At 41.4% G+C, this 24,414-nt stretch overlaps 1 protein-coding gene across 9 annotated transcripts in view; it reads right to left on the bottom strand.

Moving 5' to 3' along the window:
- The window catches only part of CTDSPL (CTD small phosphatase like), a 78,992-nt gene that overhangs the window by 43,133 nt on the left and 11,445 nt on the right, over positions 1-24,414 (bottom strand). For 4 of the 9 annotated variants that reach the window (XM_085563024.1, XM_085563029.1, XM_085563036.1 and 1 more), the window contains exon 2: positions 12,237-12,347. The exons of the other annotated variants lie outside the window; for them this stretch is intronic. In XM_085563024.1, the coding sequence (XP_085419150.1) occupies positions 12,237-12,347 (111 nt within the window). The remainder of the gene's footprint in view (positions 1-12,236; positions 12,348-24,414) is intronic. 9 annotated transcript variants of the gene reach the window in all.

Below are 24,414 nucleotides of genomic sequence, written 5' to 3'. Positions count from 1 at the left end.
ACCCTGTGAGAAAATACACATCTAAAACGATGCTGCTTCTGGTGACAGAACCAAAGCCATTTAGATCATATAAGTTCTGGAAAATATTCTTGATGGAGCAGGGAACAATGTGTGACCATGTATGAAATATTTACCTTGTTTATTTGGAAGAAAAATAGAGGTGGCTTAGCTTCAAAAAGACACTGACTTAAACAGAGATGTAGATTTATTTGGTGCCAGTTACTTTTTTTCCCCATTCCTCCATTCCCCTCCTCAAACTTCTCCCAGATACAAAGGAATAAAGAAGAATCCTACTCACTTGGAAACTTTCTCTGAATTCAGTCATCAATAGAATCTTAAAGTAACAGCTGTTTTCTAACAACTAAAAATGCCCTTAAAATCAATTTACAGGCATCATACAGCAAGTATAACTTAGCAGGTTACCTGAATCCAGCCCTTCTGGGAGCAAAATAAAAACATCAGGTTTTGATTATAAACTTATTTGTAGCAGGGATTTCTCAAGAAGAGGTCTGGGTTACACTGGAGTGTATCTGCTGGGACAGACTCTCACTTGGAGAAATTGTTGCCAAGGTAATTTCTTCTCCAGCTTTAGCTTTCAGGGAGCAGATTTTACCCTATCTTGGATTACTCTTCATAAATTCCTTTTTAAAGATAATTACAATATTTATAGATATGTAATACAAATGCCTATTACAGAGAGAAAAATGTAATTTTATTTGCTGCCTCCTTCTTCAAGCTGTTGAATCCACCCTCACCAGTTAAGCTGGAAAGGATTTTGATCAATTTACGTTTTCAGTAAAACCTACATATCTTCTGTAACTATTTTAGATCTAAAGTAATTACAATATCAACCACTGTGGGTTTTCAGTTCAATTGAAGTGTCATCTGCAGAGCAGCAGCTCTGCCAGGTATCTCTTGACAAAAAATTGAAGCTGTAACAGAGCATCTATTGTTACACACTAAGTAAAGAAGTAAGGAAAAATCCCCCACACAGAAGCACATTGCAAAGTCTCATTAATAATTTGCTAAAATATCTTGCCTTGCCCTGGTGCTGCATGTCTCCTTCACTTTTCAAACTCCTTTTATTTTTTTTTTTTTTAAATATATTAACTGTGTTTTCAACTGTTCTCAAGAAATTAGCTGGAAAATATTCAACCCTAGCTCTTCTGACCTTGCACTTTGGAGTCATGAGTATTTTATCCATTCAGCATTCCCAGACCATTAAAAGCAGCATATTCCCACCTGGAAATATGATATTTAGAAAGCTAAAACTAGATTAAGAATGAAACAAAAGATACAGGAAACTGCAAGTTTTGTATGATAAAGTGCCTACAGTTTTGACAAAAAATAAAAGCAGTGAAACTTGATGAACTTCCAGCAATTCCTTTCTAGAACAAAGCCACAGTTCACTGCCTGTTGAGAAATTCAGCTAATAAGAAAAATGATTAAAAAAAAAAAATTAAGAGGGGGGAATTTTTAAAAAGCACTTTAGTGTCTTAAACAAACACACAGATGCCTCCACCACGCTGACAATTCAGCTGCAGGTTGGAACAGCTGCAGACACGTTTAACTGCCTCTCTTCTGACCTATTTGAAATATCCTAAACTTCGTACTAAAGGAATGCACAAGATTTAATGCCCATGCTTCAACTCCCAACAATCCTGTAGCACTGAGAGCAGCCCACTTGCTATTTCACAGAGGAGGCATGAGAAAGTATGAATAACTGGGTGCTGTTTAACTGAGGATATTAAATAACCAGTGTCTTCAGGACTACAAGTTTAGAAACTTTAAAAATAAACTGCTTCCTTAATGATATTAGAGGAAAAAAACCCCAACAAAACCAGTGAAGTGATTTTTTTGCTGCTTACTGTAGCAAAAATGATGATAATTTTAACTATGTCGAGTCATTCTACAAACCCCACTCCTGTTATCCCCAAACAAACGCCACATATTCACCTTATCAAAGGTAGACTAAAAGGAACTAAAAAAATTGCACCTGATCCCATTAAAAAGGCTGAAATTCTTCCCTTACTTCTTCAGCATTTGCCTTTGTGCTAATTTTAAGAGAGAATCCAGGCATGAGGCAAGAGAAATTATTGTAATTCTGCATCTTGTCCAAGCAGCCTCTCTTAGCCTACATTCCTGCCCAAGTTGTTTATGCAGAACACTACAGATCAGCTGGTCTCTGCCCAATCTGGCAAAAAACCCTGCTGTTTTCCTCCAGCACTGATGCAGAGGCAAGGGCGAGCTCTGTATTTAGTACATAATGATGCAATAGTATCCCCACTGCTTTGCATCCTTTTCTTTCTTGGCATGGAAGACCCAGATTTTCACCATTTGCATTAAACACATCATAGAAGCCTAGAATGGTTTGAGCTGGAAGGGGCCTTAAAGATCAGCTGGTTCCACAAGGGACACCTTCCACTATCCCAGGTGCTCCAAACCCTGTCCAAACTGGCCTTGGACCCATCAAGGGATGGGGTGAGAGATCTTACAGCCCTGTTGTTCTCAGAGGTGAGGGAAGCCCATTTCATCTCCTAGGGAGGCAGGATGTCCATAGCAGAGGTCCCACTTTGGCCCAGGGCAGAGAAGCAGCCCATGAGCTCAGGCAGGAGCCCTGAGCAGATGGTGGATCCAGCACGTTTCCTGCACTTAGCTCAGATGGGGAAACCCCAGGCATGAGAAGCCATAAATGCTGGCTCACATGAAGTCTGTACTTACAGAAACACCCAAGCACTCAGAGAGCCATGATTTCTTGCTGCTCCTCCTCTCCCAGCAGGTAAAGCTCCAAGCCAAGGGAGCCCAGCCAGCGCTGACACCAGCATCGCTCCTCTTCTGCTACTTCCAGCTCCCCGTGCTGCTCTCACCACCCCAGCCCGTGCCCCTCTGCAGTCCAGGTGTCTGCACTGACCCCACACACAGGTGTTCACACAGCAACCCCTGCCCTGTGGGCTGGAGCTCAGGCTGAGGCAAACGGGTACAAACCCAACCATTTCTAACCAAAAGCCCTCCGGGTGCCTCCAGGACTCCCCCAGCTGTGTGCAGCAAAGCTGCACTGAGAAAAACAGTGCCTAAGACAGTCACACCTGCACAGCTGGGTGTGTTGTTTAATCTGATAGCTTTAAAAATCCCTTTTGGCACAAACAGTAAGTATTATGTTCTGTACCATACCATGGCACAAGCAATTTGAAAGGTTTTTTTCTGGCTACTGGCTGAGCGCTATCAGTTTGGGCAGAGCCCACTTGGCTCCTTCTGCCCAGCCCCAGCACATTCAGTGAAATTACTCAAATCTAAACAGATTCTGCATTTGAATTGCTCTCCCAAAGCTCTACAGAGCTGCAGCAGGAAACCTCTGTATGCTCTGGCATGCCTGCTGCAAAGCAAGATAAATATCTGGCACCTCTCCCAATCCTACACAACCAGAATGAGGACAAATAGCTACATTATTGGCTTCATTAGGACCTGTCTTAGATCTTATTTCTCCTGGTGACACAGAAAAGTATGACAAGGGAGACACTGGAAAAGGTTGCTCAAGGAAGCAGTGAATGCCCCATCCCTGAAGTGCCCAAGGCCCTGGAAGTGTTGGATGGGGCTTGGAGAAACCTGGTCTAGTGGAAAGTATCCCTGCATGGCATGAGAGTGGAACTGGATGATCTTTAATGTCCCTTCCAACCCAAACCATTCTGGGATTCTGTGAAATCCATGACCCAACAGGATTTTCCCAGACCAAAATCTAACAAACATCCAGATTTGTACTCTTGATAAAACTCTTGCAGTGCTGCAGGGACATTCTCCTTTCTGCTGAAGAACTGTACTCATGAGCAGAAATCAAGGCCTGAGTACCCTCCCACGGGTCCCCACACATGCAAAGAATTCCAGCCCTACAAAAAAATCCAAAATAAGGTCCAGTGTGTTTGAGACACTCACTGCCAAAAACCTCCTGCCAAGACACAGCCAGCTGGTGGGGGGAAGTCTCTGGGTAGTAATGGGTCTTGACACTGAAAAAAAATGGGTTTGTTTTCTTGTTTTAAGTACATCATTATAGCTCCCAAGTAGTTTCTGTGAATATTCTCCTCGCTCTCCAGGCAGCTCGGCCACCAGCCCAGCTGACCACAGCAGAGCTCACAAAGCCAAGCTGATAAGCACTTGTAGGGCACAATGCATCTCATTTGTCTACACCAGAACCCACCCTAAAAATGCCAATATTGTTTTTCTTCTCTCCCCTGGGAACCCCTGATGAACAGCTCAGCTGTTTATATTGCAAATATTTAGAGTTAAGGGAAAGATCACCATCCCCCACATCACTGCTTCAGTCCTTCCTGTAAGTCACTGCAGCTGGCCAAGACCAGGAACAGTCCAGCAAAACTTGCTTATCCTAAAAATGCTGCAGAATAACCCCTTCATTTAGTCCTCCTGCTTCTGTGCTCAGTGCTACTATTTCCTGACCACTCCACACTACTGATCTGCACATCCAAAATGGAAAACATTGTTAAGAAGGAAAACAAAACACAGGACTAGGGCTTAACGTGAGGTTCCTCAGCAAGGCTGACCTGGGAGCTCTGGACACTCAGCACATTTTCCTGCACCTCTCAGGTGGTGTTTCCAGGATTCCTGAGGAACCCTGTGAGTTCTCCATGAGGTGCTGCAAGAAAAACGCCACCATACAGATAATTCTGATGGCAGAACATTTAATGGAGGATTGTTTGCTCCAAGTATTTTGAGTACCAGCTGAAAGATCACAACACAATTCCCAAGGGAGAGAGCTCACACAAACAGGGCAGAGCTTCTGGATAGGCTTTCACAGCAGGTTTCTTTTTAACACTCTTCCTTCCTCCTTTCACCCAGAGGTGAAAGTGGAAAGTTTTCTCAGGCAGAGAATGCCTTGGCCACTGAGCACTTGAGCAAACACATTATCCACAAAACTTGGGTTTTTTTTTTCCTCTCTCATTTTAGGAAATTCAATTGTTCAGAGGCCTTATTTAATCAGCTGGTGCACACCTACAGCTGAGCCCAAGCACTGAGGAGGCTGTTTCAGCCCAGCCTTTAATGAAGGATGAGCAGAGTTTCCAAACACCTGCCAAAACATGCTTCCAGCACCACCTGACACCACCACGAGGCGATTGCAACACTCCTGGGATGTTTGTACCTGCTCTCTGGGCACAGGTTTTAAGTTTCCCACCACGACCTTGCATCTTCTCTTCAGTCTCGAAGATCATTGTATTCAGGGTCAACATTTAAAAGTGGCAATTTCTATAAATCTGAGACCATCCTCCTGTTCTTTTGCTTATGGTACTCCTGTATCAGTGTATAATTTACATCACTGAAAGTTTCACAGCACATATTGAAGGAATGTGGCTCCAAGTATGTATCAAACAGGTATTTTCTCTTGCAACCCCAAGTTTTGGACACTCCCATCAAAAAGAAAGACAATTCAAAAGTTCCAAGTAATGCCAGAAGGTATTAACTGCTCCAAATGACAGCTGGGGACATGGAATTAAGGTTTCCTAAACTCTGGATCAAGTGGCAAAAAGACAACACTGCAGTGTACATCTTAATAGGATGAATGTCCTGCAAAGCACAGGGAATAAGGTCAGCCCCACCCAGGAAAACCAGTTCAAGTCCAAAGAGAACCCTGATCCACTTTTCTGCTCCACTCCAAATTTCCATTTTTTGGACAAGCATCTCCCAAGTCTTTGTGCAACAGTCCCTTGTTCAACATTTTTTAAACCCAGTGTAAAAACCAACTGCAGAACATTTTCTGCTTCAGTTTTATTCTTAGGTAAGGCACACAGACAGCCTTCAAGTAGGACTTTGGGGTTGAATACGTATTAAAAATTGACAGGTGCTCATATAATTTAATAGTAGGTTCTAGAGGAGCATTTAGTTTGTAACATCCTAACTTTATTCCCTTATCACACAGAGCAAATATACCTGCTTTATCCAATGTCTAGAAATTACATTAAACATATCTCGGAAATCCTGCTAGATGAGGTCTTAGCATTTAAGTTACAATTTAAGTTAGGTCTTCCATAAGAGATACTTGTGGTGTTTTGATATTACTAATAAGTGATATTTTTCTTATTCATAAACTAAATGTTATGTAATATTCTAGCAAAGCAATGGAAAAAAAATATCTCTAGAGCTGTTTAAACATGCAACTTGTTTTGTTTTTTTTTTTTTTTTTATTTCCTGGAGTCATCTCAGGCAACTAAACCAAGCATGATCTAGGAATGAGAAAGTACAGAGGAAAAAGAACACCAAAAATTATGTCACTTGGCTTACACTTTTTGTTTATAGTTATAGCACAGCGGGGAAATATAATTACAAACATCAGTGTGCATTGGATATAAAATATTCCACATTGAAAAGATGAAATGTAGTACATAAGGCTATATAGTTTCTCCAAATTCCAAAGCTCACACACATTTTTCCTGCCTTAATAACCCAAAAGTACAGACAGATCTGCAGGAATACATGGTGTGCACATACACACATCTGCAAAAGCCAGCTTGAAAGTGGCACAAGTAACAGAAATATGCAGCCCAGCCCTGTATCCAAACCAGAGGCAATAATTCTTAGACATGGAGTTTAAAGCAACTTCAATAAACAATCACTCCGTCATTCTAAAAAGCAAATTCTAACTGGAATTACCCTTACTTATTTTAGGAATTGAATTCCTGTAACGTTGTATGAATTATTCAATGATTGTATCAGCTTATTTTCAACCAAATTCTGTTTCCCTGAGGAAATTCCAGCATTGGAAATTGCATGCACCACGCCAATATTAGCAAGAGCTAGAATCCTTTACATTTTTTCTTTTTTTTCTATACAGATAATGTATTCTTCAAGCTCATTTCCACCGAGGGGAAGAAAAAAAAAGCTTTCAGCTTGGCTCTCCTCATGAATAATACATTAAAAATTTAATATTAGAGCACAAATCTTCTTTTTAGGCCTCCAGAAACAGTACTATATTTGCCCTATTACTTTGAAAAGATTCATGTACATATTTAAGTAAGGGTAAATCATAAGCTCCTGTTCTCCATAATTAAGCTGCAACAAAATATTTCACCATTTATCAGCCCAATTCTGAAACAATTCTGTAAAGCTTTGTAACTGTCATTAAAAAAGATAATCCCTTACCATATCTACAATAAGGAGTGTAAGACATTTTGTTCCATAACTCAGTGTTACAATCTGAAGTGGAACAGATTTTTTTCCAGCCATTCACAAAACCCCGTTTTTTTTTACATGGAGGAAGATCCTGATTTCAAGGAGGCATCTACAGTCCACGTTACTAACAGCAGATGTAAATAAAACCCAAACCCACGAGAAAAAACAGCTGCAAACATGATGTAAGGGAGGAGAGGGAGGGAAACAAGTGCCTGGTGAAAGGATGAACATTTCTAGGAAGAGGAGAGTCCTTCTAAGAACAGCAACCGCATCGATCCCGTGCCACTTGTTCGAGCCCTGACTCTGCTGGCTGAGGGCTCTGCCACAGCCTCGGGCTCCCAGCCCTTCTCAGGCTTGTACAAAAATAAACAAAAATAAGCACGAACCCAGCTGTTTCAGGGATCAGAAAGCAGGAGTCCATTCGTGCTGCGAAAGGAGAAGTATTTTGAAGCGTTCGCGTCTTGGCGCATCAAGAGGCGGCACCGCCGGGGCCGAGCTCCCTGGAGGCTTCAAGCATCTTCTCCAGGAAGCCAGAGCAAGTTCATGACACTGAGGAAGTGGACAAGGTGTCCTCTGAGAAAGAGCACACAAGCTACAGTCTGCAGCACAAAGGACAAATTTAACCAGCAGAAACTCTGCTTTCATCGTTTAGGGCTGGGCCACCAGTGCAGCCTCAGCACAGAGCGGGACTAAGGACTGGATTAAATGGTCTTAAAAGGTTTGTTCCAGCCTAAATGATTCTAGGATTTCCATGCATTGCCTGGAGGAAGGATGAGTCAAATGGGAGGGAAGAAATGGCACAAGAGTTATTTTTATTAAGGTGACTGGAAGAAATGTTACTAACTTGACCGTGTGGCTGCAACTACAGATTTCAGCCAACCATCACCTCCTCCCAAAACACTTTCAAAATAACTTCTAATTACTCTTTAAGGAATCATGTTCTACATGAGCTGGGATACTCTGCTCATTACTACAGCAGAACAGTAGGAAACAAAGTTTTCTTCTTCACCTAACTGATCAAAATTTTTTAAATTATCATTAGTGATTGGCATTCAAAGATTTCACTCTGGGTTGGACTTCTAGGAGGCTTTTCACATTCCCCCAAAAAAGCAGATTTAAGGTGCAAGACATGGTATTCAGAGACTCTCTCATGCCTCTTCTGCAGAGAATTGTCTACAAGCACAGTTTGTTGATCTGTTCCCAGACATTGTGGAAGTGAGCTGTAAACCCTGTCACAAACACATTTCTAACCCAGCTTTCAGTGGGAAGTGAATTCCAAGCAAGGCTTTGAATCAGCACTGTGAACTTGCTTGGTTTTGCAGTGTCCATGAAAAAACTCCTACAAACCTGTGTAAATTTTCTTTATTACTTTTTTCCCCCACAAACTTCCACTTTTCTCCTTCTCTGTCATAATCTTAAGTACAAAATCCATAAGGAGCTCTTGCACCTAAACTCAGAAACAAGCTCCTCCCGAGCTCTTAAAGCCACGAGGATCTCCCTCATCCAGCTCCTGTGGTCATCTCTACACTGCCAGTGACTTTCCCAAAGGTCCCTGCTGTGTCCCAGAGCAGGAAGTCCCCCCAGGAGCAGCTGGCAAGCAGTGCCCTGATCCACACAGCCCATGTTTGTCCATAACCCTTTCCCTTTTGGCTGCTGCCTCGGCTTCGTGAGCTCCTCTCCCCTTATACAGGAAACCGGGGCCTCAAACTTAATCCTGCACATTCAGTTCTCTGCTCTTCCAGCTACCACTACAAATGTACTCTTCCACAAAAAAAAAAAAAAAAAAAAAAAAAAAAAAAAAAAAAAGGCACAGAAAGCTCTTGCAATCCAATCTTTGCTAAAATTCTCCACGGTAAGATTATTTCTCTTTTTTCTTTTTTTCCCTTAGGAGAAAACTGACGGAAAGATTAACAAATTCCTGCAGCTGAACAAACACACTGAACATTATTCATCAAGACAGAAAGCAGATAACCCAAATCTAGAAGGTACAAACAAACTTTGCAACACTACTACAGCCAGAAAATCTAGAATGTCCCAAGATCTTTATGCACAGGTTTCAGTGTTACTCAGCAGGCACCTTCACTCCTGTGGGGTTGGGGAAGCAGCAGCAACAGCACTTGTGGGAGATGGGGAGGAAGATGGAGAAGAAGTGGTTGAAAGAAGAATGAGTTTGGCCACAGCAGTTTGGGAATTCAGAGCATCAGATCAAGGAAGCAAAATGAGGAAGGAGTCATCTACAACTCTGAATTCTTTTTCTCTGAAAGCCTTTGAGTTGCTCTGCCTGCTCACTCTAAGCCAGCCTCTGGACTGCACCATCAGCCCCTTCCATCCTGAGAACAGTTTCCTTGTCAACCTTAAAGGGTGAATGACCTTCTTCTCCTGTATCTTGGCCATTACAACATTGCCAGGCTCACCCCACTATGTTCCAGGGGGGGAAAAACAAGCAAGTATCATATATTGAAACACAGTGTTTTATTATTTGTGTGTGTGTGTCCCCTCCCAGCAGCTTCCTCAATTCCTTCTTCCTGAACCTCATAGCCTAAAATAGAGTAAAAAAGCCTTCCTGCCATCCTTTCCAATTATTCTGGTGCTTCCTCAATTACTGACTGTGGGTAAAACTCCTACACCACACATAGACATCTGCAATTTGCTTAAATGCCTCTATGGCACTTTGGAAGGGCAGGATTGCCTGGATCCCAGACTCACCCTTCCTTCAACTGGGATCAGCACAACTCCACTACAACTTTTACAGGCTTTACACTAAATAATTTTACAACATTTAAGATATACAGCAGCAAATTGTACAGCTTGCTGTTGTATCAAGAGCCTCATCCAAAGGAGCTGATGCCTCTTTGATGCCTGTGGTTGGCTGAGGAACAGCAGCTACTCTTGGAAATACCAGGGGATGTGCAAAGAGCAGCACAAATCAAGGGTGCCTTAAAGCACCCTCCTTAAAATGGAGGTATTCTGCAAAAAACATTTCATATGATGACTAAAAGAAAAGGTGCTTTCTGAAAAGGGATTTTCTGAACAGGTACTGCTTAAAGCACCAGCTGAAGGGATTTATTCCAGGTTGTCTGAAGTGCTGATTCAAGGTGCTTCCTATGGTAGGAATGAACCTGATGCTTTTAAACCCTCACTCTTTATTTTGTGTTCAGCTACAGATGTAATGGTTAATAATGGAACAGCAACAAGAGGTGGGAAGAAAGGAAAAGAAGTGACTATATCTGGATTAACTACGTGCACAGTTCATCACACCAACACACCTTCTCTACATGGAAGCCTATGTGCCACTATCACACTGCTGTGATTTCTGCTGGCAAACTCACTGCTGGAATGCTGTGGTCACAGCAGCCACAGAAACCAGGGGTAGATATGTAAATAAATTAAAAAAAAAAAATCAGGATAGCCCTTCACAGGACAAAAAGAAGACATTCACAATTTGTTCAGCCTTTTATTTCAGGTCAGATTTTCTATTCTGCTTTCTCCCAGCTCCTTGGAAAGCTCTCAACTCCAAAGCCAGAGGACAAAGCTTTACACAGCAGCTCAGAGAAGGAGAAGTCTTTCCAAAACAGGGTACAGCAGGACAACTTCACCAATCCTACAAATCAGCTGTCACGTTGGAATATGTAAACAGATATAGATCTCTCTTTTTTTTTTTTTAATTACTGCTATGTGTCAGATCTGACTACTACAAATACTTCAGGATTTTCTAACATCTAGTAGTGCTACCAGTTGTATTGCTGTTCTCAGTTTTTGCAGAGATTTATTCCGCAAAAACTTGAAATAATCTGATTAAATAATATGAAAAACACGTGATTTTTGTTTTGCTCCTCCAGTCCCTTTCTATTTTTAGTGGAAACACCCAGCATGGCTCAGATTTCAGTACCTGCAGATTCAGAGTCTGCTCCACTGCACAGCCAGGTCACCAGTGAGTGACCAGACCTGGACACTCCCACCTGCCACATCCCTCTAAGGCTGTGGGCTATTGACACATCAGCAAACATTTCTGCACCCATTTTATAGCAGCTTATATGCAGACCACCATTTTTCTGGTTTATTCTTAAAAAGCTTCTTTTCAGCCCGTGGCAATTGACTCCTTTTTCCTCCCCATGTTGTTTCCATGTTACAGAATTAAGTTCAGTTTCTGTGGCATGGTTTATTTTTGAAAAGAAAAATCTGCTGGGTATTATTGGCTTCCTTGGTGTTTTGCAGTATTTCTCAAGTTTCTGTGTTCCTTTCTGAAAACTGAAATTGGAAATTATGAATAAGGCAGCCTAAGCACTATTTCTGTTCTTACAGGGTTTTTTTAGATGCTTATTTACTCTTCCCAAGGTGTCAAAGGTAACAGCTCACAGTTCTGAAGTTGTACAGTTTCACACCAGCCACTAGGCATCCAGTGATTTAATTTACCATCTGCTCCCAATTAAAGTCATAGCCAAAGACTGATACAAGCTTCCCTCCCCCCAATCTAATACAATATTTTAGTGTCAGAAGTTAGTGACTTCCCTTTCCTAAGCACCAAACCAAATCCTTTGTCTTCTTTTCATTGCTACTATACTTTGCCTTCTCCACAGCCATTGCCAGGTGCATGTTCTGGCAAGCAAAAGACAGAGAACATAAAAATGTTATTAAGAAAAAATTAAAAACAACATCCAAAAATATCAGGGAAGCAAAAATACTCTTGCTCAAACCATCCCTATTGGAAACTAGGGCAGATTTTTTGCAGGCTTCCTTCCTTCCTCTTGCACTGGAAAAACTTATCAAGTTAGTGAACTACTATATTTTCTGTGCTTCATTTGAACTGGCACAGCCTGTGCCCATCTCCACAATAAAAAAACTGTTAAAACTGCTATATCATCTTAAATCAAATTTTCCTTTCAGGTTTGCATCTGAAGGAACTGAGTCATGTCTCCAGCTTTGCACAGCTTGCTGAGGTTTGCCACTCTGCAGCTCACTGATTTTCATGTTTTTGCTCATTCTCCCTCTGAACCTCTGGTAAATGTCACCATTTCAACCACCTTTTCTGAGCCACCTCCCACTTTTGTCCTGTGGTGCCTCCTTACCTGTGATGCTTTTAGGGATCTCTCTCAGCTGCCCTTCCTGCATCAAAGCCTGCTGGAATATGAGAAGGATGTGCTGGACATCCTGCCCTGCTGTACTCCTTCCCCCAGTGTCTATTGCAAAAAAAAAAAAAAATCACTTTCCCAGCACCCTTTGTGGTTGGAATCTCTGCAACACTCACCTGTTGGAATGCAAGCCCCTCAGGGCACAGGCCCAGAGGGAAATCCAGGCACAGGGATTGAACTGAAACCCCTGGAGAAACTGAGATATATGAAGCCCCAAAGTGAAATAGAAATAAAGATTTAGAATACAGATTTTTAGCTTTTAGCAGAAGCTTACACTAAGTGCCTTGAGTATCTAAAAAGCTGCAGCAGAGAGCAGCTCCGTTGGGCCTTTTTGCCCTTAGGCACAATTCTACCATAGTAGTGGTATTTCCATAAGGTTGCCCTGCCCCAAACAAAATGTAAACTCTCACCCACCAAGGGCAGGTACTTGAGTGAGGTGCGGTTTGTAAGGTTTTCCAAGGAAAACTCCACTGCAATGTGGCTGTAGTGACACCAGCAGTGCTCATCTTGCAGCCTGTTCTGCTGGGACACACAAGCTTTCATGAAACTTGTCCACTGCTGCAGCTTTCTGGTGCTACCATTTATTTGTCAGTTTTGTTATTTCTAACATTTCATCTCAATCTTCCTTTCTTGATAGCCTCATAAATGAATCTCAAATATTAATTAGTGTGTCACAGAGACCCTTCACAGGACTGCTGGGTGCCCCAGCACTCAATAAGGGCATAATCCTGAAGGTGAGCAAGGATAGAATCAGGGTACACTGCTATGATGTCCCGAAGCATAGAGCAGCAGTCTTCAAACAGCAAATGCAGATGTCACTGATGTGCCCTGGATCCTCATCACTGCTCCTCTCCACACCAAGCACATCTTGGTGTCCTTCAGCACGTGCATGAGCCTGAACACAGACCATGGACAGTCTCTTCCAGCATCTCCAAAGTCCTCATGTGGCTTAGACAACAGCCACAGCATAAGAAGGGCAAGAACCTGCTGTAATGAGTCCTGAAGAGGCAGAAAAGATGCTCCAAGGGATGGAAGCAGGCTGGGAGGGCTGGAAGTGCTCACCTGGAGAAGAGAAAGCTCCAGGGAGACCTGAGATCCCCTTCCAGTGCCTGAAGGGGCTCCAAGAGAGCTGGAGAGGGACTTGGGACAAGGGATGGAGTGACAGGACAAGGGGGAATGGCTTTACACTGCCATAGGGCAGGGTTAGATGGGATACTGGGAAGAAATTCTTCCCTATGAGGCAGGGGAGGCCCTGGCACAGGTTTCCAGAGAAGCTGTGGCTGCCCCTGGATCCCTGGGAGTGTCCAAGGCCAGGCTGGATGGGGCTTGGAGCACCTGGGACAGTGAAAGGTGTCCCTGCCATGGCAGGAGAGCTGGAACTGGATGGGTTTTAAGGTTCCTTCCAACCCAAAGCATTAAGTGAGGCTGTGACTGAAGAGGTGTCCCTGTCACAGGTGAAGGGAAAATCCCCTCCTGTGACAGACCCTGCATCTTTCTGATCCCCTCCTTTCACAAGCACAGCTTTTACCAGGCACATCTGCCACAGCACACAGCTCACACTGATCCTTGCTCACCAGGGCACAGATATTTAAAACCTAAGGGCTGCAACAAATCTTCATGTCCAGATGAAATATGATAGTCATATTCTGAGAGGGGCATATTATTTCTCAAGGGATGGATTTAACTTTCCTACCAAGACAATTTTAGGCTGTATTTTTCAGAGTTTAAGAACTGCCAGAGAGGCAGAGTAGCACACAGAAGTGATCTGGGAATTCAGCTCAGGTCCCCACAAAAGCACCTCTTGACAGGGTACAACTTCCCCTCTGATCCAACATGGACCAGCTCTGCCCAGCTGCTTTTGAAGAAGCTGTCACTGGACCAAGGCTCGCCTTCACCACACCAAATCCAACTATTTTGGTTTGGTGGGTGTTCTTTTTAATGCTATTTTTCCTTGTTTAAGCTTTTTAAAAAATTAATTCTTAACTTAAATGCCTGTGAGAAGATTAAAAGCAACAACCAACAAACCTTTGTGCAATTTCATAGTGTTTTTAAATGAACTTTTGAGGACAGTATGATGCGTTGGTAAAACACACAGGTCTGTACAACACATATGCATTTCCTTACAGGTAGGATTTAAACTGGCCACCAACACTTTATTCAATATTAAACAGCCTTAGAAGAAAAGATAAAAATTATTTTGTAGTTGCCCCAGGCTGATTTTTTTTTAAACACACTATTTCTGAACGTCACTTTGTATGTTCAACTGTTTGTAACATTATAACATTAAAAAATTAGGACCTGAAGAGTTCAAGGAGTGCAAAAAAAAAGAAGGAACAGAATGTTCCAGGCTAATGACAACTCAGAAGGACATCAATGGGTTCCCATCACATCGCAAGCAATTACCACTGTCACCACACAGCAGAGCTGACAGAGGAGGTCCCCAAACTTAAGAGAGGCTCTTGTAACAACAAATGTTTCTACCACCACACCCAATCTCCACTATCACTTGACACAGGAATGCTCAAATCTGTTCTGCACATATACTCATGCCAAGCAAATGAAGAGAATCACATTTGTAGTGATGAATGAAATGACTGGAGGCACATTGGTCGTGTTCTGTGTCGCTGGTGACATCTTCATCTATTAGGTTTTCAACAGAAGCATCATGAGATGCCTTATTACAGACCCCAGCTAAAGCAACCACAACAATTAACAGCCTGATTGGCACATTTGTCTCTACAAGCGGGTCATGGAGTCAAAAAAAGTAGGGAGAAAAGGATAAATCATAAGAAAAATTAGTGGCCCTTGTGAAGGTGATGGTAAGAGGTCACACTTGAGAAACTCAGCCTTATGATCCCTGTTTTAAGCAATAGGGCGGTGTGTGTGTAGCTCCTTTTAAGATCTAAGTCCACGTTAATAACCAAATCTTTTGTGGACAGAGGTGTAAAAATAACTATTTATCTCACTCCAAACACACCATTTGCTTTAGGAAATGAGAAGCCACCAACTATCAGTGGCAGACATGGATGGATAACCACCAGGACTGTACCACACTGAGAAAAGAACCCCACATGTTTCTGGAACTTCTGGAGCAGCTTTTCTGGAACACTTCAGAGCACAGGATTGCCAAAAGCTTTTACTCATTGAACTTTAAGTGGAGCACTGCTAGTAGATAGCCCAATGTCCTACATTTTTTGGTACTAGTCAATAAAGGTAGCTGAAGAGAATATACTACTCATGGAAAGCCAGAAGAGGAACAACCACGTGGAATCATGTTTTAAAGGCAAAGTCCTATGAAGCATGAAGAATAAAAGAAAGGTTGTGTGGTTTGTCTTCTGCCTAACACAACTCCTGTGAGCCAAACTCATGAAGGAACAGATGAGGCTGCAGCAGGTTGTGACATCACAGAATCACTGAAGCACAGAATCATTTAGGTTGGAAAAGACCTCCAAGATCAACAAGTTCAACCACTAACCCAGCACTGCCAAGCCCACCACTAAACCATGTCTCCAGGGGCCACATCTACACATCTTTTAAATCCCTCCAGGGGTGATGACTCCCCCCCTGCCCTGAGCAGACTGTTCCAATGCCTGATATCCTCTTTGGTGAAGAAATTTTTCCTAATACCCAATTCCAACCTTCCCTGGTGCAGCTTGAGGCAATTTCTTCTGGTTCTGTCACTTGATCCCAGGGAGAACAGCTTGATCCCTACTTTCTTACACACTCCTTTCAGGTAGTCATAGAGGAGAAAAAGGTCCCCCCTCAAACCTCTTTTTCTCCAGGCTGAGCCCTCCCATCTGCTCCAGACCCATTCCCAGCTCCATTCCTTTTTCTGGACACACTCCAGCCCCTCAAAGTCTTTCTTGTATCAAGGGACCCAAAACTAAACATGGGATTTGAGGTGCAACATCCCACTGAAAAGAGGTTTTCTGTACATGCAAGTCTCTGTTCCATTTAGGTGAAGTGCTTAACTCCATGGATACAACACATGTGGATTAGCTGGGGTTTTTTTTGCACCCATGGGCAGCAGTTTTGCTGAAAATGAGAGCAGAGTGAGTGCACAGAATGATTTCCAGTAAAATGTCAAAAATACACTGTTAAAGGTTAACTCCTTTAAGTGGTAATCTCCCAAACTGCAGTTATAAGTGGGAACTCAATTAATCCATACCAGAGACAGAGGACAATCTATTATAAAATATACTGAATAGTGCTGATAAATCAGAGACTACTGTTCCCCAAATGATGCAAAACCTGGCTGCATGGATTCATTTGGTACTAAGAAGTCCATGTTTTGAAAAATTTGGCAAAAATGGACAAATAATCCACCTCCACAAACATAAGCTTTACTGTAGATGCTTCAGTTTGGGCCTTACTATCCCATAACACAGAGTCCCTAATCCACTTTCAGAGATTTTTTTGGTTGATTGTTGGGTTTTTTTTTCCATTTCTCTTGACTAAACTGCAAGACTATACCCTGCCTTTCCTTGCCATTTCACTGCACGAGAATAAAGACTGTGTCTTATTATGCAGCTTAATGACATGTTAATCTTAAAGCAAATCACTGAAGGGAAACACTAATACTCTCCCCAAACAAACAAACAATCAGAAAATGTGCTGCTGAGTGTAACAGAGCTGTTTGCCCAAATAATGTGAGAAACCCAAGCAGTAATTAACACAAATTGTTTTATTTGAGAGAATTAACAGAATATAAGCAACCTGCCACCATGATGATGCAGTTTGGATTTGGCTTCTTGTGGACTAGCTTGTGTTGCAGCAATAAAACAAAGAGCACTGTAAAATGTAAAGCTGAAGCTAAAAAAAGGAGATGACAGAATTTTATTGGGGGATACAAAGGGAATTTTATATGTTTTTTTTTCTTTGAAGACAGGATTCACAGGGATTTGTAAAATGAGGTACAGATTTTCCACAAGGATACGTAGTCTCTGATTTTTCTCAATCTTTTGCACTGAAAAACAATGTTCATGATGTTCTGATAAAATGCTAATAATGATAATTATTAAAATTCTTCCTGAGGCTGTGAGAACAGCAGGCTGTATGAAGCATGATGTTATTTTACCTCTGCAGGACCTGTGGTAAAATAAGACCACAGGGTCTTATAGGTGAAAAGTAGCACCTAGAGGAGCAGGAAAATTATTCTACCCACAGAAGCTTAAAAAAAAAAATAAAATAAAATAAAGGAAAAGAAGAAAAATAATAATAAAAAAAGAAAAACAAAGAGCCCTCAGAACTAATGCCACAAAAAAAATCACTACTTATGTCTCAACAGTTATTTTCTGTAACCTCAGAAGGAAGATGTGACTGGCAGCTTCAGCAAATAAGAACGGACAGAAGGGAAGAAAGGTTGAAAATGTCCCTCAAACCCAAAGCACCAAGGTCTTCTATGCTGCCATTCCCTCAAAACCCAACCCTTCTCTATGTGAAGCACCCACAGACACCACTCAACAGCATAACCTGAAATTTAAATTTTTATACATTTAGGAAAAAAAAGACCCACCACCATTTAAAAAATGGAAAAAGTTGTTTATTTTATTTAGAAGCAATCCATCATTTAAGCTTCTTCACTGAGCAGTTTATGGATCATCATCTCATTTCTGGAGGAGGCCATATCACCTTGTTCCATTAAAGTCCTCACTCCAATTTTCTGTGGAGCAGGAACATTTTTGCCCAAAGCCTCCTCACATTCACTCTACACTATGTAAGAGCAATTCTCACACTTACTGAAATTACAAAGACACAGATTCTGTGTGCTTTACAGAAAATGTATCAAAGTGCCACTTAAAGCTGCTGCAGGATATTAAGAACTGCTGAATTTTAAAGCAGAGAATGTGGAATTTCAGAGGTAAACAATCTCATCTAAATTTTGAATCCAAACTTCAGCTGAATTCAAGAAGGAGGATGAATATACACTATTCATTTTTCTGGATATGTCACTGGGCAAATAAAAAAGTTGGTGGCTGAACAGTTTGTATTTTTCTGAAACAGTCAGTAATCTCAAGCACCAGCATCTTAAACCTTTATCAAAAGAGGCCTGGAAAAGAGGAATATCCCTCTCAAATAAAGTAACTTAACAATTCTGAGGGGGTTTTGACACGTAGTATGATTTAGCTGAAAGTGAGATTTTCATTAACTCTAGAAAACCTGAAAAGCTGCGCATGCACAATAAGGCAGCTACTTCCAACAGATAATTATACTATACCAAAAAATGGCTTAGATGAGAGCAAAATAAAAATGTCCTTATTTTTTAAGGAGGAATCTATAGCCATAGGATCTTCAGGAAATAAATACAGCCAAGGCAAGTGTGAGGACAGAATGAAGCACTGGCTTTAAACTGAAAATCACCACAAAAGTTGTGGAAGAGAAGGATCTTTAAGGATGAATCATATTTAAGTAGACACAGAACTGCCTGAGTAAGGGGGAAACACTGGACAAAGTATTTTATTAGTCCTCTGCACATCTAAGTTTACATTTTAAGCAGATACAGATTCTGAGGAGGTTATGCAGAACATGGACTGAGATTGGTGGAGCTACAGACACAGGAGCAGTACAAGAGGCAATAGATCCTAGTTGCAGAAGGATAAATTTCCCCTAAATATTAATAATTATTGTGGTCAAACACTCAAATAGGGTTCCAGACAGGCTGTGAAATCTCCATCCTTGGAGATGCTCCAAATTTGGCATGAGAATGCTCAGAGCATCCTCAGCTCTGCTTTGAACAAGGATCTCCAGAAGTCCCTCCCAACCTGAGTTCCTGGGCAGTGCCATGAGCCTGGAACCTCCTCTCACAGTAATTAACCCAAAGGCAGGCAGCAGGTATTTACCTGCAGCTGCTCCATGTGCACACAGGAGCACAAACTAACCCTCAGCTACTCAAAGAATTATACACAAATATTTACAATGGCTGAAATAACATTAATGGGTTAAAAACCCCAATGCTTTTAAAAAAATCCCTCTCTAAAATTAGTCTGCCAGTCTTGTATGAACAATAAGCCTTTTCTTTAAAATTCTTTTCCGCAGCAGAAAATTAAAGCTTAGTATTTTTATCTTGAAAACCTATACTGCCACAAAGAAAACCTTGAAAGGGCTTGTGTGACACCTGAAAGGTGACTTTTTTTTAAGCTGACATCTACATCACACTGAATTCCTTAAAAGCTTTCCTCCATCTTTCCTCCAGTTTTCTCTTAGTTGCCTTGCTCTCCTTTTTCTCAGTTTTCTATTTACTGTAGAAATATTAGTTTATATTCTTTTTCTAGATCCAAACTTTTCAGGCATCTTCATTCCCTTAAATTACTTCCTGGGACATTAACAGTAAAGGTAGAGCAAGCAATCTCACAGCCTGCCAGTGGAAATAAAATACCACCTTGCTGATCACTGATCACAGAAAAAGGGTGAACAATGTTAAGAGTTTCACTATCTGCTAAATACCCCGTAAATATTTCCTAAATTGCAAACTTTGATAATGAATCTCACCCTACCAAGCTTCAGCAGTGAGCCAAATTTCATCCTTGTGCCACACATCAGCCCCACTAAAATCACACCACGGAGCTCACAGCTGAGTCTGCAGAATGATTTAATCAGGTCCTAAGGGAGAATTTCAGGGCAGGAGTTTAAAGTTGGCTGCAAATTCAACCCCCTCCCAACCCAAAACACAAATACCTGTGTTAATGCCTCCCCTTGAGCCAGAGCTAAGCTCACACACAAAGTGCTGTACAGGGGCCAAGGCACAAATACCTGCAGGATGAGACAAGATTCCAAAATATCACAGCTCTGAGTTCACAAGAGGAGAAGGGTGGATATCAGGGAGACAGAAGCCATGGGAACAGCTCTGCCAAGGATTCCCCATTGCTGCATCTTTCTCTCCACTGACAAGAGCACCTTGAAGGCCAAAAATCACTGAAAATCCAATGAAATTCATTAAAAACAATAGAAAGTCTTCATTCTAAACAGCTATGAAAATTTCATTTTACTGTGAGTGCAAGAAATTTATGCTTCCTGAATACATTAAAAGAGAAATACAGCATAGAATAGGACAGTATAGAATTCTTCCAGTGGGATTCAGGCTTTGGACTTTTTCCTTTAGCAGTTCCCTGGACTACCAAGATTTATGGAAGCTAAATCCAGTCAAAATCCAGTGTTCATGTGATTTCTTCCCTCATTTCACAACAGCCTCCCATTTCCCTCCACAGCCAATACTGAGTCAACCTCAGATGAATCCCCCTCCCTTTTCAGACCTGAGTATTGATTTCCCTTAGATGCATGGGAAAAAAAGCAGGAAATTCTCTTCCTTCAAAAAAGCAGGAAATGAAAAATTTCTAACAAGGACTTTTCCTGAATAATCATGCAAAGCATTCTGATCTTGCAAAAGTAATTTAATTCAGAAACAGGCAATTAAGACGAGATGGCAATGTTGAAGGATAAACGTAAAAAAAGTTGGTGCTACTCACTCACAAAGGCAGCTGACAAAATCCATCAGAGAAAGAATTAGGAGAGGTGATATTTTATCTAATTCACTTGCAGCTTTTTGCAATGGGCGATTTGCTACCATCCTATAGAAACAGCGAAAACCATCCAAAAGGCCCCTGGAATAATGCAGCCTTTCCATAAGCCTCTATATTGTTCTCCTGGCTGTGTAACAGACACAAGAAGTTTCTCTACAGTGGCAAAACAACGAGCCCCTGCTGATGCTGGGTTCAGGTTTGCTTCTATGGAGTAGAGCGACAGGACTTCACTGTGACGTGAAACTTCCACAAATCACAATTTAAATACTCTGCCTCCAGCTCATCTGTGAGCAAACCACATAATTCCTGCTTGCAACGGAGAGAGCTTTTAAAACTCTTCCATTTTTACTGAATTACTGTAAATTCACCCTGGTGCTGGGGGTTTGGCAGCACTGATGGGCTTCCAGCACGCCGAAGCATCGCGTTACCTAACGCTGCTCCCAACACGGGATTTCAAAATCTGGAAGTTCATTTTAACAACCACCCCCAAGGCTGCTAAACTTAGAGGAGCAGAACACCACCACCAACCACTGAATGTCTTCTGCCAAGTTTTCCCTTCTTTCTCCTTCTCCTGTGAAGAGGAGCTAAATGGTGGCACTCTGCAGGTCCGTATCCCTAGTTACACTGCGACGGAGCCAAACCCCAGTGCTGACACACAGGGTGACAAAAATGGTGACAAAGCTGTCTAATGAGTATTTTGAATTCCATTTAACTTATCTCTGCACAGAAATCAGTGAAAGTCTGTACAGGCTTCTTCACTGTTAATGGGGTCCCCAAGATTCATGTCATCCTAAAGCAGACAATTGGGATCAGCTGCATCCTACAGCACTTGTGTTTCCTCCACCAACTTTTAAGACAAACCCACTTTATTTATATGCACAAAGGACAAAGCCACACTTAAAGTTTTTATTACCAAGTATTATTTTATCAAAAAACCCCCACCCAAACCAGAAACTATTCAAACACATGGAACAAAATGAAAGACACCCTCACCTCAAACTTTATCAACCAAAAAAAGGAAAAGTCTCCTGCTCCTGAGCACCTGGTAAGGAACAGGCAAAACAGTATTTCCTTTTTTCAGATATGGAAATGGTTCCAGCAACAGTTTGAATACTTGACTGAAAAAGTCCTACCAAATTTTTAAGTATTTAATTGTTTAGGACCCCTCCAAGCATGCCAAATGACTGAACTGAAAACACCAATAATGGCAGAAAGCCTTGTCTGGAAGAGAATTATTGCCAAATGAGGATGATCAGAGATGAGCAGGACGCTGCCTCTTTCAGTCACACATCTACAGCTGTGGGACAACAGAATATCTGGCTCAGCTTCTCCTGAAAAAGGCTGAAATGGGTGGTGAAAACACAGTGGTGTTTGTGAATAAACACAGGAAAAAACCCAAACCAAACCAACAAAAAACTCTCCCCAGCGGAGAGGAGAGTTTGTGATGGGCAGGGAGTGGCCTGGGACATCTCCTGGCACCTCCTGGCACCACACAGGGCAGGAATAATGAGATGTGGTCACTCCAGCAATCAAGAAAAGTGGCATATTTGGCCACTTGGACCAAAAGGCAGCTCATGGTCTAGAGGCACATTGCTATTATTTCCTGTGAGTGTTCCAAGGGCTGCATTTATCCTCTGGGAAGTGTTATAAATAGATGGGATGTTTTCCAAAGGGAAGGGTGTTAGTGGTCACTTTTACCCAAACATTGCTGAAGAATTATCTTTAGGTCCAGCATCCAAGCCCTCCCTTCAGCTGACAGGTTTTGTTTCTAGAAGAATTAAAAAGTGACTTCTCTATCAAATACTTGATGGTTTTTCACTAGAACACAAATCAAGATTTTAATATGTTCATATTATTTTCTCTCGTTCATTCTTGTTATTTTGTGCTATTATTTACCATGCAACACAACCGATTACAAAGAAATTAATCCATGCAGACTTTGCAAAGAAAACAACAATTTACAGGTGTTTTAGTTGCTTAATAAACCTGGAATTTGCTGGTTTTTAAACATGTTTTTGGATACTGGGCCTAAACAGTTACCTTATCACCTGAGGAAAATATTCTGCATCTATTTTGTAACAGCACAATACCATCAAACCTAAATCAGTGTTTGACTGCTTTGAATGAATAAATCGAAAGCAAAACCACACGAGTTTTCAAAGACACCTGCCCACTGGACCTGGTAGTGATTTCCACAACTTCAACATTTTATCAGCTATTTGAAAATACAGGATGCAGCTTCCCAGACAATCACAGTTGCTGTACACATATGGTCCTAATTAAAGCAAGAAAAGGAGTTTATTCCTGTACAACACTTCCTAGCAGCAGCAGCAGCTGCCAATCACCTGATCACTCTGAACATGTTTTCCACTCAGGATCCTTATGCCTTTCAAACTTGTTATTATTATCCAAAAGAGAAACCTTTACTGAACTTATTAGCAGAAGAGAAGGTAAAGCCATTTATTACTTGAAGGCTTTCATACAAGGACCACCTACAGTGGGACTTCAGAAATCATCTTCTTAACAAAAATCGCAGTACATTTTTTTTTAAAGAGCAGCATATATTGGGCGGACAATTACTGGAACACAGTTTAAAAACAGCACCATAAAGTTTTGTTTTCCCATCTGACTCCACCTGGTATTTTAAGTGGCCAGTAGAAACATTTTACTTCAGCCTTTCACCATCAGCAATAAAAAAAAAATACCTGGGGTTTTTTTGTTAATTACTGTGTGCACTGTTTGCTGAAAAAAGAATGAACTTTTACCTATGAATTTCTAAAATTATTTCAAGTGAATTCCAAAACCCCCTATTCCACAGCACAAGGAGAAACAAAGCCTAACTAAACAGATATTAGCCTTAACAGGAGTTCAGGGTTATGTCAGCACATTCTCCAATGAGTCAGCCCAGACTTATTTTACTCTCATCTGTCTTTTAGTGTCCATTGAAAGCATTTCCAAAATAAAACCAGTTACTTCCATGTTTTAGTACAAACATTACTCAGACAAATGCAGGCTCTTGTACACCAGCATCCCCCTTTCTCAAGGGGCTGGAGAGTGGTTTGTTCAGGCTGAGTGCCAGGTCACCTTGCTAAAAATTGTACTGCTGTGTCCTCCTGGTCACCACCACAAGGTCACCCTCCACATTTCCAGGAGTAGCTTCATGTTTACAGCTTATATACCTGCTAATATTACTGGGAATTCTTTCTGTGCTTTATTCTGCTTTGCTTGATTTTATTCTTGGGTGGGGTTTGTGTTGGTTTTTTGTTTTCTTGGATTTGGGAGCACAGGTAATTATTTTTTATGTTGCAAAGTCAATCATATTTTTAGATTTACAATTTAATAAGACTGCAGGTGTTATTTGAGGAGAGTGTGGTGAAACAAATAATTTTGGGTGACAAGGGAAAGAACCAGAACCATTTGGGGCACCAGAAATTCACCACAGTAGAAATTGTATTTGAACAGAACCACAACTGCACACGGTCAATAAAAAGTTTTGTACTTCAGGGCTTAATCTAGCATATTACACAAAATGAAATGGCAGAGTTTCATTCTATTTAGAACTTTGCCTGAAAGGACACTTAGAAAAATTATAAAGCAAA

Source organism: Lonchura striata, chromosome 2 (genome assembly GCF_050655825.1).
Source record: "Lonchura striata isolate lonStrDom1 chromosome 2, ASM5065582v1, whole genome shotgun sequence".
NCBI classification, from domain to species: domain Eukaryota; kingdom Metazoa; phylum Chordata; class Aves; order Passeriformes; family Estrildidae; genus Lonchura; species Lonchura striata.
The sequence above is the reverse complement of the archived record's forward strand: the minus strand, read 5'-3'. Positions and strand labels throughout refer to the sequence as shown.